We start from the raw sequence: 14,036 nt of genomic DNA on the forward strand, positions 1-14,036 counted from the left end.
GGTGCATAGCAGCCCCAGAGTGGCGTACACACGGCACCGCGTTCGATCACATCTGTCACGAGGGATGGTTGTTGCTACGCTCATTGGCCATGCGCTCCTTGTGGCACGACCGTTGGGCAGCAGCCCGAGCGCTAGACGCTACACCGCTCGCCTTGCCGAGCTTGAACGTGTTGGCCGAAGGACACTTCGCTGCCCTTTCCACCTACCACGCCAGGCGTCGACACTCCCTCCGCGCCGCTGTGTATGGCTACCTTGCCAAGCGATGCCAGCGAGTCGATACATATGGGCGGTCTGGGCCCTCCACTCAAATACAACCCCCCTCATGGGGATTGCTCCTGTTTGATGGAGCGGCCCGCATGGACGTCGGGTGCGGTGGTTCTGGCGCCATTTCGATGCCCGCGGCTGACCCCCTGGCAAGCGAGTATCTCGCCCACTACATTCCAACTCCTACCACCAACAACCAAGCGGAATACGACGGTCTGATCGAAGCATTGCGGTTGGCGAGCACCCAAGGTTTTGACTCGCTTCGGGTGTGTGGCGACAGTCACCTACTTCTGCAACAAATGCGCGGCCTGAACCGCATCCGACACCCAGGCCTCCGCAAACAGTACATGCAGGCCCGCGAACTGTCTTCCCAGTTCCACTGTGAGTTCCATCACCGCACGCGAGACAAAAATCAGGTAGCCGACTTCCTCTCCAAACTGGCGCCGGATTCCGCATGCGATTTTGGAACCCGACCGGACGTGAAGCCTCTCGCGCTAACTCACATCCCCACCCTACATTGATCTGGACCTCACGCTCGACCCTGGCTAAGGACCTTCTGCATTCCCAGCTAGTTTGTCTGTATAAACTACGTAACACGATCATCATCATCATCAATCAAGGCCACTCGCATCTCATCCACCTCCGACTCAAGTACAGCAGCTGTTGGTTCTCGTGCGTTTGATGAGGTTGACGCTCCAAGATTGTTCTCTGCTACTCGCCAGTACTTCAAGCACCAAGTTATCGTACCAAATCCAAGTACTTAGTACTTCGTCAGTCCTTTGAGCTCTTCGTGCTAGAAAGTCAATCCTAGCATAATGAATTCTTCATTTTCCAGTATTGCCGTCGACCTTGGGCAAATGATGCATGGCTCGATTTTTGCAGTCTACCAAAGTTAATATCCTTTGTACTCTGAAGGATTGATTGAAATTCCAAGAAGGATTAAAAAGAAGAGGTACCTGGCAAGTTTGAATTTTGAAGTGAAACTCAATTCGGTTTGTCCAAAGAAACTTAGCAAGGGCTCGATGAACAAGACAAACAGCGCCGGGGAGGTGGGGCCACCTTGAAGTACGCCAGAGCCAAGTTGGGAAGGAGCGAGTGGTTTGTCGTTGAACATTACGGAGACGAGGGTGCCGTGGAAGAACGTGTTGACAACGTTCAGAAAGCGGATGCCGAAGCCGTGATGGGTGAGAATAAGATTCAACCCCGGACGACAGACCGAGTCGAAGGCTATGGCAATATTCAACATGACAGCGTCTGAGGAGGGGGACTTTCGCTGGCAAAGGCGTTCGAGTGATTGGAACGCAAAAGGGTCTGATGGATGGATCGCGTGGGTGTGAACCCATTTTGATTTTCCCCGAGGAGTTTCGGCAGGAGTTGGTTGAGCCGATGGGTGGGTGATAACTGGGGGACCCTGCTTTGCGGAGACGTTCAGCATGGTCAGTGGGCGGTACTAGTACACTGTAGTTGGATACATCCATACGATCGCCTGCCTTGTACAATAGCGCTAGGGAGGCACGTCGTTGGAACTTGGACGTGCGGCTTTGAGCGAAATTCAACACATAGATAGACCTCGAGGAAATGTGCCCACTTTGATGAGAATAGTTTGAAGTCTTCCGCAGGAATACCGTCAGGGCCAAACCGCGGGATTGTTGTGCGCCTTGTCAATGGCGAGATACAGTTCAAGGGCCGTGATGGGAGCGTCCATGGCCTGTCGCATCGCTGGGGTGACTCGGGACGGATGTGAGCGTAGGATGTAGCGCAACATGGGTTGAATGCTTAGGGCAACAGCCCCACTTCCGGCGACTACAGCGACGACTGTTGTATCCTCGTCGAAAAGAGCTGCCAAGCCATTCACCCCGTCAGTGCCTGATCGAGGTAACCCATGACCGCCAAAGAGAAGCGGGAGAACCGTCGCATTTCCTATGATCGAAGTTGTATGTTCCTTAAAACGTGTCATATTCGCGGGGTTGTCGTACAAGACCGGTCGCGTTGGCCAAGGCAGCCTTTGAGATGTCGGAGTTGATCTGTCAAGCACCCGCTTACCAGCGGTGAACAACGCTTCATCTCTCCGGGCCCATGATACAGTCCCTCGAGACCCTTCACTTTCTGTTGCCTACGCCAAGGAGCCTTCCATGACGGTTAACGCGAATAAAGCCGCTCCTTACCCAGCACTCACAAGCATGGCCTTCTGCGATATGATCACACAGCCCGCATGCGACGATTACCGACGAGCTTCTCGTCGACATCTCCCCTGGCGGATAAAACGTGGACATGCGCCACGAGCAGACCAACAGCTCAGATCTCGACATTCTTGCTCTTGTCTTATTTCGTGTCGATCCAAGGTCTGTAGTACATGCCAGGCAGTACAACCTCAGTCGATGCGGCGACACTCGCCGCATCTCCATGCGAAGCTCGAGAGTGTGTATATTGCTTTTCAAGCTGTCAAGAGGCTGTACGAGGGTATGACATGAGCAGTCTCTCCCACTTGGACGCCACCGATGCCGCCTCACGCGGACGTTGTTGCGATACTGTATGCGTTCGTCGATTTTATCCATGCAATATTTTTTAAATATTTTATCCAATGGTTGTGGATTTTACCTCCTCCCTTGGAAAGGATTCGAATTAAGTTACATTGGGCAACAATGTGGCGACGGCACGTGAGCTCGATGCGGCGCTGCGCCGGCATTCATTGGGCAATCCATTGCCGCCCCGCCTCCTCACTTCAAGTACGACCATTTCAGCATGCACACACGTACGTTAGAGTGTTGTGCAGGTTGTGAATGCCACGACGAGTGCGGACAAGCTAGACGTGACGTGGGCCGACGGGCATCGGTCGTCGGTTGACTTGTTCCATCTTCGAGCGTGGTGCACGTGCCCTCAGTGCCAACATAGCACAGGCCAACGGCTTCTCAACATCACCGACGCCCCACCGGCGCCGCGAGTGGCATCAGTCCAAGGTACATGAACGCGCTGCCATGCCCCATCTCGGATTCATCGTGCTTTCATTGAAACACAGTTGCACCCGACAATGCTGGCGTCCATATCAAGTGGGCAACTGGCCCCCAAGCTGACGCACTGCCTCACGCGACGCATTTCTCGTCGGCGACCATTCGCCAGCTCGTTTCCGCCCCTGCCTCCAACTCGTCCCCGCGTGCGCTGCCGTACGTACGGGCCATGTCTCGCCGAGCCCTTACACTATGCGTGTTGTGCGCAGCTCCACCACGCCAGTATCGTCGGTAGAATTCACCGCGCTTTCCTGTGACGACGGTGTATTTGCGCTGTGCGAGCACATCCATCGAGATGGGCTCGCAATTGTGCGAAACGTGCCCAGTACCTCAGGCACCGTCCGGCTCGTTGCCGAGCGCATCGCTCCGATCTCGCACACTCACCTGTACGGATCTGTGTTTGATGTTGTGGCCGAGCATAACCCCGTACGTCGGCAGCTCTTGTTCGCGTCGTCGGTCGACGCCGTCAACTTTGCATTAGGTCAACATTGCGTACACTTCGGCACGTCTCAAGCTTCACTTGGACTTGGCATACTACGAGTCGCCTCCGGGCCTTCAGCTGCTCCATGCCCTTCGCTACGATGCCTCTGTTCAAGGCGGTAAGGGGCATGCACGGTCGTGGCATTGTCAGCATCGATGTAGGCCACTCGACTTTTCGAGACACGTTTGACGCCGCTGAAACATTCCGCCAGCGCCATCCTGACCACTTTCAAGTGCTGGCTCGCGTGCCGGCTACGTTCCAGAAGATTCACACCGACCGCAAGACCCCCGCCATCATGGAGTACCATCGGCCGCACATCGCAGTAAACCACCGCGACGAGGTCGGACGCAATCTTTTCCGCTGGGAGTTGCATGCATGGACGACGGTCACCGAGTTGGTATGTAGCAGGTGACAGCGGTGTTCTGGAGCCCGCCGTTTGAGGGACCGCCGACCCGCATTCCCCCGGCCGACATGGCGGCGTACTATGCGGCATACCGAGCATTCGACGCGATTGTGCAAGAAAACGTGATCGAGTTCAAGCTCGGCCAAGGGGATTTGGTCATTTTCAACCAGCGCCGGTAAGGACGTCGTGCTGTCGGCGCACGTCAGGCAACGAGGCGGGGCTTGTTGTAGGATGTTGCACGGCCGAGAAGCGTTCGAGTCCGTGTCAGACGGCGTCCGCCATCTTCAGGGCACTTATGTCAACATTGACGACTTTCTGTGCCGGTACCAGGCCCTCCGCCATCGGAACAACGTCGCCGTCTCGGCCGCCGTCGGTACCATGCGCGTCGGCAACCAGTCGTATTAACATGAATCCAAACACGCCCGCGCTTGCGATTTTCCCATCCTGCAACGCCATCCCCCGTTCGAGCGTTTATCATCGGAGCATGCCTCCCGTCTTCTCTGTCGTCCTTGGAACAGCACAATCGACCTGTTGCTGTCGGCAAAACAACCCCTCTCGACTCTCGGCCAACGCGCGCGCGCCTTGTGGGCGGAGGGGGTTGACGTCTGGGGATATCCTCGTCCTTCGTCTAACTCGCGCAACGAGTTCTTCTTGGGACATCGGGCTTGGTCACTCGATGGCCAGCCAAACGTTGTGGCAAGACATCGAACCACATGAGACCGAAGCGGCAAGCAGACTTCATGTCGTGCTCCTGTTCACGTCTGGCCTACGATGAAAGCAGCGTTCGATAATCTCTGTGCTGAAGATGACGCGGTTTGCAACCGTGGCGAACCCGTGTTGGATGGCATGCTCGTGTTCTGGCCATGCCGTCCGCCACGATAGCAACGCGTTCAAGACAAATGCTGGGGGCGATGGCTGGGGCGGCTATATCTGTACTTGAAGCGAACGTCCAGCAGCCAAAGCATGTCGTCGGCGCGGGCTCGCACCTACGTTGGTCCTTCCTGTGTATATGTCGTGCGTACCACGATGCAGCATTCGTTTGGAACGACGGCTTCACACAACGTCACTCGGTTCATGGCTGGGCGACGCGACCCAGGCAACATGCATAGACATCATCGCCTCGCACAGCGCGCACTCTTTGAAGTAGTTCGCCACTTTGACGGCGTGGTCAGACTGGCATGAGCAGACGCCGCCGCGATAGGGACACAAAGTTGCCGGCGTCGATACACTTACAGAGGCTGCCTGTTGAGCGCGGCGGCCACGTCCTTGTTGCCCGAGTCGCGCGGGCTGGTGCCAATGGACAGGCTCACCTAGTCTTGGACGCGCCCGTCTGGCCGGAGCTGCCCAGCGTGTACGGGTACGCGGACCCCAAGTACAACGCTTTGCCGATGGCGACCGACGGGAAGCTGGGATTGCAGCCGTCTTTCGTGATGCAGCTGACCCGCTGTAGCTCGGACAGCTCGCAGAGCTTGCCGGTCGTGATGCCGTTCGTCGCCTCGAACACGCCCACCACCGACGAGAACTCCCAGCACGACCTTGGTAGCTAGCAATGACACAAACTGTCCTCGTCCGACGACACGTCTAGCTAACGCCTTGAAATTGTCGTTGCCACCGACATCTGAAAGCGACACGATCGCGAGACAACAACCAAAAACAACATGGGGACGATTGCTTTCTTGACCTGTCACACTGGCACACCACCCCTTGAAACCTTTCTACAGCAACGCTTCAGCAGCCGTGACCAGCACAACCTTTCGAGCAAGCTCGATCCTTCTTTCGCTCGTCTGGGAGCGGCCTGCGGGCTACCTGCCAGTGTCCCGACGGTACGAAAGAGACCCCAGTTGTGGCTCTGTCGCCTTGAATCATGGCAACGCGTGCAGATGCACATCTGCACTTCCGAGTCTCCATTTCTCGAATGGTCTGTCGTTCCCCGGCATTTGGCCAGAACGAGCAAGCACGAGGGTATTCGCGTGTTATGGCCAAATGCAGTCGGTCGTGTCCATCACACACGTCAACCCTCGCGGACGAGCGCCAGCGTCTGCTAACGATCAAGGTCTCAGCAGTTGCGCTGGCTAACCTCGACGCCACCATGGACTGGAAAAACCAAGTCACGATGCTGCAAGTGTACGCTGTGCACCACGAAGGCAGATGCGAGTCGTGCTGGGTGTTCGCAACCGTAGGAGTAAACGAATCGGGTCACTGCATCAAGACACTGGCTAGCTGCTTCTTTTCTCGGAGCAACATGTCGCGAGCTGCTCCACGAACGGCAGTAGACAGGCTGCGGTGGGGGCTGGCCCTGTGCGCCATCGATGTTGCGGCGTGCGGCCTGTGCTTGTCGTCGTGGGACGAAAGCGGATAGATTCGCTTGCCGCGTGGCGCGGGCGGCCAGGCACATGAAACGTCGTTGGTGGAGCGTCGTACCATCAAACATCTCAGCGTTTGTGTACGAAGCGATGGTTCGTGACGTGGCTTAACGTACGAGGCTTCAATCTCGCTTTTGTCAACAGCATTGTCCCCTGTGAGGGGCTGCGATGACGCCGCGCCCACGATGTTGCACTCGTGGGGGGTAGCAGGGGCGTCGTAGCTACATGTACTGAAGGTATGGCGTGAGAGTAGAAGATGGCATTTGCGATGTTTCGGCCCGCTGAAAGGATCATCAAGCGTGCTTGCCGACAGATCGCCATTCAGAGCTTTGGTTGAACGCGATCAAGGAGGTGAAGTCGAAGCCGCACGTCGTGAAAAAGCACGCTACTTGAGAAAACGTCGAGTTCTCCTCGACCGGCCACGGTCCACTCGTTTTTGGTGAGCAGGGATGAGATCTGCCCGTCGTATTCGTGGCGACGACGGAGTAAATCATGCGCGGTAGGTTGCGACCAAAGCACATGCGTCGCCCACCCAAGGCTCAAACGGCGACAAGGAAGTTGCCGCGCTGCCATCGAACGGCAACACAATGGTGCTGATGGCCTGACAGGTGTGCGCATGCGGCGCCCTCAACTCCAGCACCATTACCAGCCTCCTCTATCAAGTGTTGTCCTGGCATCCTTGCCTGCAACGCAAACCGAAGATCACGTTCGCCGCATGCGTCGTTCGGATCGTTCTCCCAGCTCGAACGTGGCTTCTAGTACTTCCTGTTCGCCTCTGGTTGCACAAGTTGCCGACCCCCCCCCCTTCCTTTCTCTCGACGCCGACAATGACACTCTACAAGCACGAGGTCTGTGCTGGCTGTGTCTGCCAGGTGATTGTGGGCAGCCACAATAGCGCTTCGGCAACAGGTGGATTCGACCGTACTGCGTCTACACTCTGCCACGTCATGACCTGCTGCGGTCACCTTCACACAGTAGGATATTGACGTAGCGGAATGACGCTGGATTGTAATGACCACCGAGGTAGAGAGGCGCACATGGCGCGCGTGTCACGGTGGCTCGAGCCCTGTTACGAATCGAACCACGCATACTTGACCACCCGTCTCATATCCGACGGCAGGAGCGACACCAAGCATGCCCCACCGCATGGCAACGGGCTCGCGCGCAGCCTTTGCGACTCGGACAAGACCCAGTGGCACCGTGCGCCATTCGCCGTCGCTCCGTTGCTATATGTTGAGACGAGCACAGCTTGTCCCACACCTCGTCACGTGGTCATGCCCTCGATCGCTTGCGTTCCGGTCCCAGATATCCCGGGGCAACGATCCCACCATGATCGGCGCGCGGCCCCGCAACGTTTCGTGGCAAGTCACGGGGGTGGGCGACCCTTGACGTGGGATGTCGTTGGTTTCGTCCGTTCCCGTCAAACAAAACAAAGGGGGAGGAAAAGGGTGCATTGAACGTCGATGCCGTATGGAGGACGCACGCGGCTGCGCCTCCCGGATGCGCGTAATCCTTGTGTCAGGGCGGCATGGCAGCCTCTGGCTCGTGGCTGGCTGGCATGAGTTGGATGAAAAAGTCGAGACAGTCGTCCAGCAGCGGCACGTCGTTGGGCGATGGCCCTTCTTGGTCCTTGTCATGCGCCGGCGGAGCCGTCGGTGCCACGGGAAGACATGTCGTTCTGGCTGCCCCACGCCCCCTCGACATAAAGAATGGTGGCAACTGGACCGTGGTGTGGTCGCGAACGTTGATTTTAAGCCCACGGTCGTGGCGCGCAGCCTTTTCCCGCAACTTTTGCGCGTGGGTTTGTATCTGTCGAATGGACCGCGTCTTGACGACTGCGCGGACGTGCTTCCACGGACCGCACGGAAACATTTGCACAGCTTGCATGAATCGATGTCGCTCGGCCGCTGTCCACCGGCCTGTCCGGTCGCCGTGGCGACGTCTGGGATCGCTGCCGGGCGACAGCAAGCTCGCGTCATCCCTGTCGTCGTCTATAGTCCAAGATGCAGGGGCGCCGCTCCACAGCAACGAGTCGGTGGGCGGCGGCCGGACGTGGTGGTCGCTCCGCATGGAGCCAATTGGACTTTTCACCACGTTTCCTGTCGGTCGTCCTGTACGCGTGTAACAAACATGCAGCGCGAGGAACTTTTCAAGGATCAGCATGTTTTCCGGTCCAGGACGATAGCCATGGCACAAATGAGCTATGGGCGGTCCACCGTCCCGACCGAGCGAATCGTGCTACGTGGCAAGTCGAGTTGCGCTGGGACTCGTTGATTGCGTGAGACTGCACGACGCAGCACATCATGATTGCAACGTCGAAGCGAGGGGTGTGAAGGTCTCGGACATCGTGTCCGTGTGAGGTCACAGTGCCGATGATCGAGCTCGCCAGTCGCCAAAAAGTTCGCGCGAGTGTCGAGATGTCGCAGACAAAGACCGAGCCGCCGTTGGCCGCGGATGATGACTCATGCGAGAGACAATACGACGCCACGTCACCGCCCTGTGGACTCCTCTACTACCGATTCGCGTTGCAGCGGCCACCTCTAGGAACAGCGCGCGTTCCAAGAGGTGGCCGCTGCAGCGCGAATGGATGCCGCCATCGGTGTTGAAAAAGAGCCACAACGTTCGATCTCCTGGGGTGCCGACAGCATGAATCAGGCCAACTTTGTCGGCACCACACACGCGGCAGCGCGGCGTAACGAGTGAGTAGCGGTGGCCTGGCTCGCCCAGCCTGAGAACAGAGGTTGTCCGTATTTGGTCATTAGAACCGTCGCCGCGGCGGCGCCCTTGATCGATGTCTCCGTCCCGACAACGACGCGCCGTCCAGCCAGCCCGGCTGAAGGGGGGCGACGGGTGTGACTCGATTCGCTGCTTCACGCGCCATCCCAATCCACCACTCCCCCTTGTACAATCGTGGCATCGACGGTGGCGTACGATTCAAGGCGTCGTGGGACGACCACAAGGGGCTTGTGCGTCAATGTACCGACATGGACGTTGGTGCGTAGCGGTCCTTCCGAGGTGGCCGCCGTCCCGCAGCGACCTACTGAATCTCAGTAAAATCCAGCCGCATTTCCCCGACGGATTCACGTCACGCATCGTGGTACAAGGGGGAAATGCTGCTGATTTGTGTGGTTGGAGGTGGGTGAGGTCGCGCCAGGTTGCCGAGTTGGTCGCACTCGCGCCGCCAGCCATGGAGGAGGGCCGTGTTTGACAGGATGGCGACATGGGGAATGCACAGTGGTGTGCATACTTGCGCGGTGTCTCCACCGCTCGTCACGGCAGTGCCAGCCCCCGCCGACACCCACACTCACGATTCGGCCGCCGATATCGCAAAATTCGCTAACGACTCGAGACACCGGGCTGTCTACGTCGTTGAAATCGAGCCGACATGGCGACACCAGACAGCGCGAGGCCATCTCCTGCGACCAAGCGTCATGGCGGGCACGCCTGCCGTCCAAGGCAACGTGCCTTCGATGCCATGGCAGTCGCGTTGTCGGAGAATCCTCTCGTGGGATGCATGCATGCACAGTTCGTGAATTAAATATTTACTGGACGGACGGCGAGGACGTGGGCTTGCGACGTGGCGACGAGTGGGCTCGCTCACACGACCACGACCTTTTCTTCTTCGTCCATGACTTGGAGGAAGAAGTCGAGGCAGTCGTCGAGCGGAAGGAGGTCCGGCGCGTTGTGTGTGGAGGGGGACGGCGTGACAGCTTTGGCTGGTGGGCCCAGGACACGCGAGTTGGAGCTGCGGTCCCGAGCCAAAAAGTACGGCGGAAGCGTGACCGCGATGGGATCCTTGATCTTAATTTTGAGGCCGCGGTCGTGGCGAGCTGCTTTTTCGCGCAGCTTTTGCGCGTGTGTTTGAATCTGGCGAATCGATCGGGTCTTGACGACCGCGCCAATGTGCTTCCATGGGCCGCACGGGTACATGGACACTGCACGCATGAACCGTTCGTGTTCGGCTTTGGTCCAGCGACCTTTGCCGTCGTGCTCGGTCGGCGCCATGATGTCGTCGTTGGAGCTGACCGACTGCGACTCGACGGCATCGTCGTCGCTCACGTCATCGGACGATGCGCTCGCGGTGCGGCGAGGCCACCGGTCGTTCGCCTTGACGGGGTCCGTCGCGAGCTTTGTGTCTTGGTGGGGCGTTGTGTTGAGCATCCTGTGTGAGTCCACCCGCGCACGATGTTCCAACAATGGCAAGTGCAAAAGTGACTCGACTCGCTCAACCTCTATCAAAAACATGCAGCGCGGCAGAAATCGAGACCAACGCCAGCTTGGTTCGCCCTCACGAACGAGTACACCAGTCGGTGCCACTGTGCGGCCGACAGGCAGGCGGCGTAATTGACCTCGGTCGCCGCCGCAACAGTTGGAATCGTGCCGTCGAGTGGATCATGGGGGCGGCCACGACGACGGGGGGGGTGGCGACGGGCCGACGACGCGCCCCCCCATACACACGCCTTGCTTGGATCCTGTCGTCGGCGGCGGCAGCTGAGTACACAGGAGCAGCTCCTCGCGACGACCGTGCTGCACAAACAGCCGTCGAACACCGTCTCGCCTCGATTGGCCCGCCGACCGTCTGGGTTGCCCATCGCCAAAACACAACTCGCATTCCACAGTGACGACTACAGTGGAACGTTGGGCATGAGACAGGGGTTGAAGGGAGCGGCGGCGACGAATGGCTCGGGCCGCGCGCCTGGACTCGCCGTCGAGCCCGCTGTTTGCAACAAGGTTTCAGGACGGACCAACGTTCGACCCGACGCCATCGACAAAGCTCGCGAGCTCCGTCGCCGTCGGTCGCTCTTAGAACATTAGCGTCCTGTCCAGGCGTGCGACGTCGTACCATTTGTGTGTCTATAGGACCGCCGCATTGCGCAACGTTTCAAGGCGAAGAACCCACCACCAGATGGGTCACGTCACTCGGACGTCGAGCACGCGTTGCTGGCATGGGAAAGCGGCCCCGGATGGGTTGGCACTGTCAACAGGCATGCTGCATGGCTGGTTCGTGTCGCAAGGACGCCGCTCGGTCAAACTCGACGTCGTGGGGTAAAGACCCGACCTGATACACCATGACGGTGGGGCGCCGTGTGCAAAGCTCGCTCCCTCGGGATTTTGCCTGGTTATGTCCCGACCGTCGCGAGTCCCACATGTGACTTGGCTAGCCATCGCAGGGTGTACGTGGAAAGGCATGCCAGTACGTAGTACATCCCATCATGGGACTCTCGCCTGTGGACGTGCGATCACAGCTCGTTCGTCGAGAGCTCTGCACATGTTCCGGCACAAGAGCATTCCCGCTTGTTGTTCTAGTGCATTCCACGATACCTGTCCTTCCAATGGCGCAGCTCGCGCACGCTCGTGTCTTGGCATGCACGAGGCCGCATACCCAATGCCGCGACGCCTCCCCATGAAGCCCACGCATCGGGTGGCAGGTCGCGGCTCGCCGCGAAATGTAATCGCCGCCGTCGCTGCGGGTGGGTCATCGGCCACGTCGAAATTTCCCAAGATCGTCCAGCTAGTCTAGGCGTTTTGATTGGCTATAATTATCCAGCAGTGGTGCAATCGGAATCGGGTGCTTTGACCGAACGCGTGGACGCATTTTAGCGAATCAAAACGCAGCATCGATGATTTAATTTTCCAAGTCCAATCCAACGATTGCTTCGTGGACGATCCTAGGTAAAACATGCGACCATGGAATCGAGGCGCCGGCGCTGCCGACCGATATGTGTGCGAAGCGGGCGGAACGACTCACGCGGGGCTGGCTTGGTTGGCGAGATCGCCAAGCTTGGGACGTGGAAGTCCACATGCAGCATGCTCTCCGCATAGTGGGTGTGTTGGGTGTGAACGCAGCAATTCGTAGCCACGGCTTTACGCGACCAGGCCATCGCGACGGACGCCACGAGCATCCTGACCGGTAGTTTGGTGGGTACTGGTGCGCACCACCGGCCCCACACATGACATATCAGAGGCCCGTCGAGAGGACAAAGTTGGAGAGCTTGCCAGCTCGAGCCGTGCAAACTCCGCCGAGGGGGTCTGGAGTCTTTGATTCGATTCCTTGTCCACAGCTTAACGCACTCGACGTTTTGGTGGCGGGCGAAAAGTGGACATGATGTACACCCACTGCCTCGACGTCGTTGGGCGGCGCTCCACCTCGACGACACCCTCGTCGACCCGAACCGTTGGTGATCAGGTTGTGTGGCTACTTGTGCAGTTGTACTGTGCTGCGATCGTGGGGGTGTTGGCTTCTCGGACGGGTGGTCATGACGATCTTGGTCGATGTCCAAGGGTCGTCCACACAGTAGAGCTGCACACAATGCGACGATGACCAAGACGTTGCGCTGTTTCCACATAGCGCCGTGAGGTTTGGAGCCACGGGTAGGGCCACCCACCTAGCTTTGGCAGTGCCTGGCGTGATTGATGCAAGACGACGAGCTATGACAGGATCTGTCGTCGATCATGAGTCGCTGCTGGAGATAAAAAGCGCCGTCCGCTCCACGAACTGTGTGCTATAAAGACCTTTCGACCGTCCATTTCATCTGGATTTGGTGTGTCGTCCCGGTAGCGACTAGAGCGGGGGCGGGGGGCCTGTCACAAAATGCGGTTTGGCATTGAAACACAGTTCAAGCGATCCATCCCTCGTCCATTGCGCCGTGTTCCGTTCGGCGTTCCCTGTTACTGTGGACCACCCCCCTTGACCTTCCCCTGCCCCTCCACAACGTACCCTTGTGGTGGAATGCGCGATCAAGGACGGGCCAGCCCCTGGACGATGGGGGTGAACTGGGCACGAGCAATAGTGCAGGGCTACAATTGTCATTGAATCGTGTGTGTATGCGGGACAAGTTGCATCGTTTTTTCCGCACGGAACACCACCATCGACCGCAGGCAACCACGACTTGTGGAAATGCGCGGGTCGAATGCCGCACTCACGTTTGCACATATAGCGCTCGCACGTAAATGACGCCACAAAGCGTCGGGAGTGCAAACTGCCGCCATCGTGGTGACGCCGAAGGATGTCGAGCATGGGAAAATGGAAATGACCTGATGCATACAGCGGTCGCATGACGGAAACATCAGCTAGGTACAGGTTCTGAGAGACTCTGGGCGTGATCGTCTTGAAGGGGCATCCACTCCTGCCTGCAATTAGGTGCCCCAAGAGTGAGCAGTCAACCAAGTGAATGTCACCCATCGGGGCCAATTTACTACTCTGGCCTTGCCTCCCGCCCCCCGCTTCCTTCGAACGTCCACGGCCCCCTCCCCACCTCTCGTCGGCCAGGAAGTGTGCTGGAGGCGTCCCTGTTGTTGATTTTCTACCCCGACCGCCATGCTTCTGTTTTTCTGTTGCCATGATGGCCAATGACTGTAGTGCTGTGTCGCCAGGACGAAGATCTCATGGAGAAGACACCACCGCGGTGCCATTGTGAACGGACCGGGTCGTTGGTGAGGCAAAGCGAGAAAAGCATGCTCAACAAAATCGTGGACGGGGCAGCCAGGAACGAGCGACGCCGTCGACTCATTGAACGAGC

At 58.2% G+C, this 14,036-nt stretch overlaps 5 protein-coding genes across 6 annotated transcripts; 3 read left to right on the plus strand and 2 right to left on the minus strand.

Annotated features, from left to right (window-relative positions):
• Window positions 1-356: 356 nt before the first annotated feature.
• On the plus strand, window positions 357-785 carry H310_03119 (hypothetical protein; the record flags this gene model as incomplete). Its single annotated transcript, XM_008866885.1, has 1 exon — window positions 357-785. One exon carries the CDS (start codon window positions 357-359, stop codon window positions 783-785), a length of 429 nt encoding a protein of 142 aa, XP_008865107.1.
• Window positions 786-2,887: 2,102 nt separating this feature from the next.
• On the plus strand, window positions 2,888-4,614 carry H310_03120. 2 transcript variants are annotated; one of them, XM_008866886.1, is made up of 8 exons: window positions 2,888-2,990; window positions 3,038-3,221; window positions 3,281-3,425; window positions 3,479-3,695; window positions 3,751-3,868; window positions 3,912-4,090; window positions 4,159-4,328; window positions 4,384-4,614. In XM_008866886.1, the coding sequence occupies exons 1-8, from the start codon at window positions 2,907-2,909 to the stop codon at window positions 4,556-4,558; spliced, it is 1,272 nt and encodes a 423-aa protein (XP_008865108.1). In that variant the 5' UTR covers window positions 2,888-2,906; the 3' UTR covers window positions 4,559-4,614. The 2 variants fall into 2 exon arrangements, with proteins under 2 accessions (XP_008865108.1, XP_008865109.1); XM_008866887.1 differs by having other exon boundaries at window positions 3,281-3,695.
• Window positions 4,615-5,331: 717 nt separating this feature from the next.
• On the plus strand, window positions 5,332-6,512 carry H310_03121 (hypothetical protein; the record flags this gene model as incomplete). Its single annotated transcript, XM_008866888.1, has 2 exons — window positions 5,332-5,692; window positions 6,034-6,512. The coding sequence occupies 2 exons, from the start codon at window positions 5,332-5,334 to the stop codon at window positions 6,510-6,512; spliced, it is 840 nt and encodes a 279-aa protein (XP_008865110.1).
• A 1,522-nt stretch (window positions 6,513-8,034) lies between these two features.
• H310_03122 (hypothetical protein) lies at window positions 8,035-8,586 on the minus strand (the record flags this gene model as incomplete). The annotated part of the gene is made up of 1 exon (XM_008866889.1): window positions 8,035-8,586. The coding sequence occupies one exon, from the start codon at window positions 8,584-8,586 to the stop codon at window positions 8,035-8,037; it is 552 nt and encodes a 183-aa protein (XP_008865111.1).
• A 1,436-nt stretch (window positions 8,587-10,022) lies between these two features.
• On the minus strand, window positions 10,023-11,007 carry H310_03123 (hypothetical protein). The gene has a single exon (XM_008866890.1). The coding sequence runs from the start codon at window positions 10,759-10,761 to the stop codon at window positions 10,114-10,116; it is 648 nt and encodes a 215-aa protein (XP_008865112.1). The 5' UTR covers window positions 10,762-11,007; the 3' UTR covers window positions 10,023-10,113.
• Between the last annotated feature and the right edge of the window lie 3,029 nt (window positions 11,008-14,036).

Source organism: Aphanomyces invadans (genome assembly GCF_000520115.1).
Source record: "Aphanomyces invadans strain NJM9701 unplaced genomic scaffold supercont1.4, whole genome shotgun sequence".
Lineage (NCBI taxonomy): Eukaryota > Oomycota > Saprolegniomycetes > Saprolegniales > Verrucalvaceae > Aphanomyces > Aphanomyces invadans.

Bases quoted from the DNA above. Each gene is read 5' to 3' on its own strand.
- H310_03120 (XM_008866886.1), top strand. From the start codon at position 2,907: ATGTGGCGACGGCACGTGAGCTCGATGCGGCGCTGCGCCGGCATTCAT. The intron at 3,869-3,911 runs GTAAGGGGCATG...GCATCGATGTAG, and splicing joins CGATGCCTCTGTTCAAGGCG to GCCACTCGACTTTTCGAGAC. The intron at 4,329-4,383 runs GTAAGGACGTCG...GGCTTGTTGTAG, and splicing joins GTCATTTTCAACCAGCGCCG to GATGTTGCACGGCCGAGAAG.
- H310_03123 (XM_008866890.1), bottom strand. From the start codon at position 10,761: ATGTTTTTGATAGAGGTTGAGCGAGTCGAGTCACTTTTGCACTTGCCA.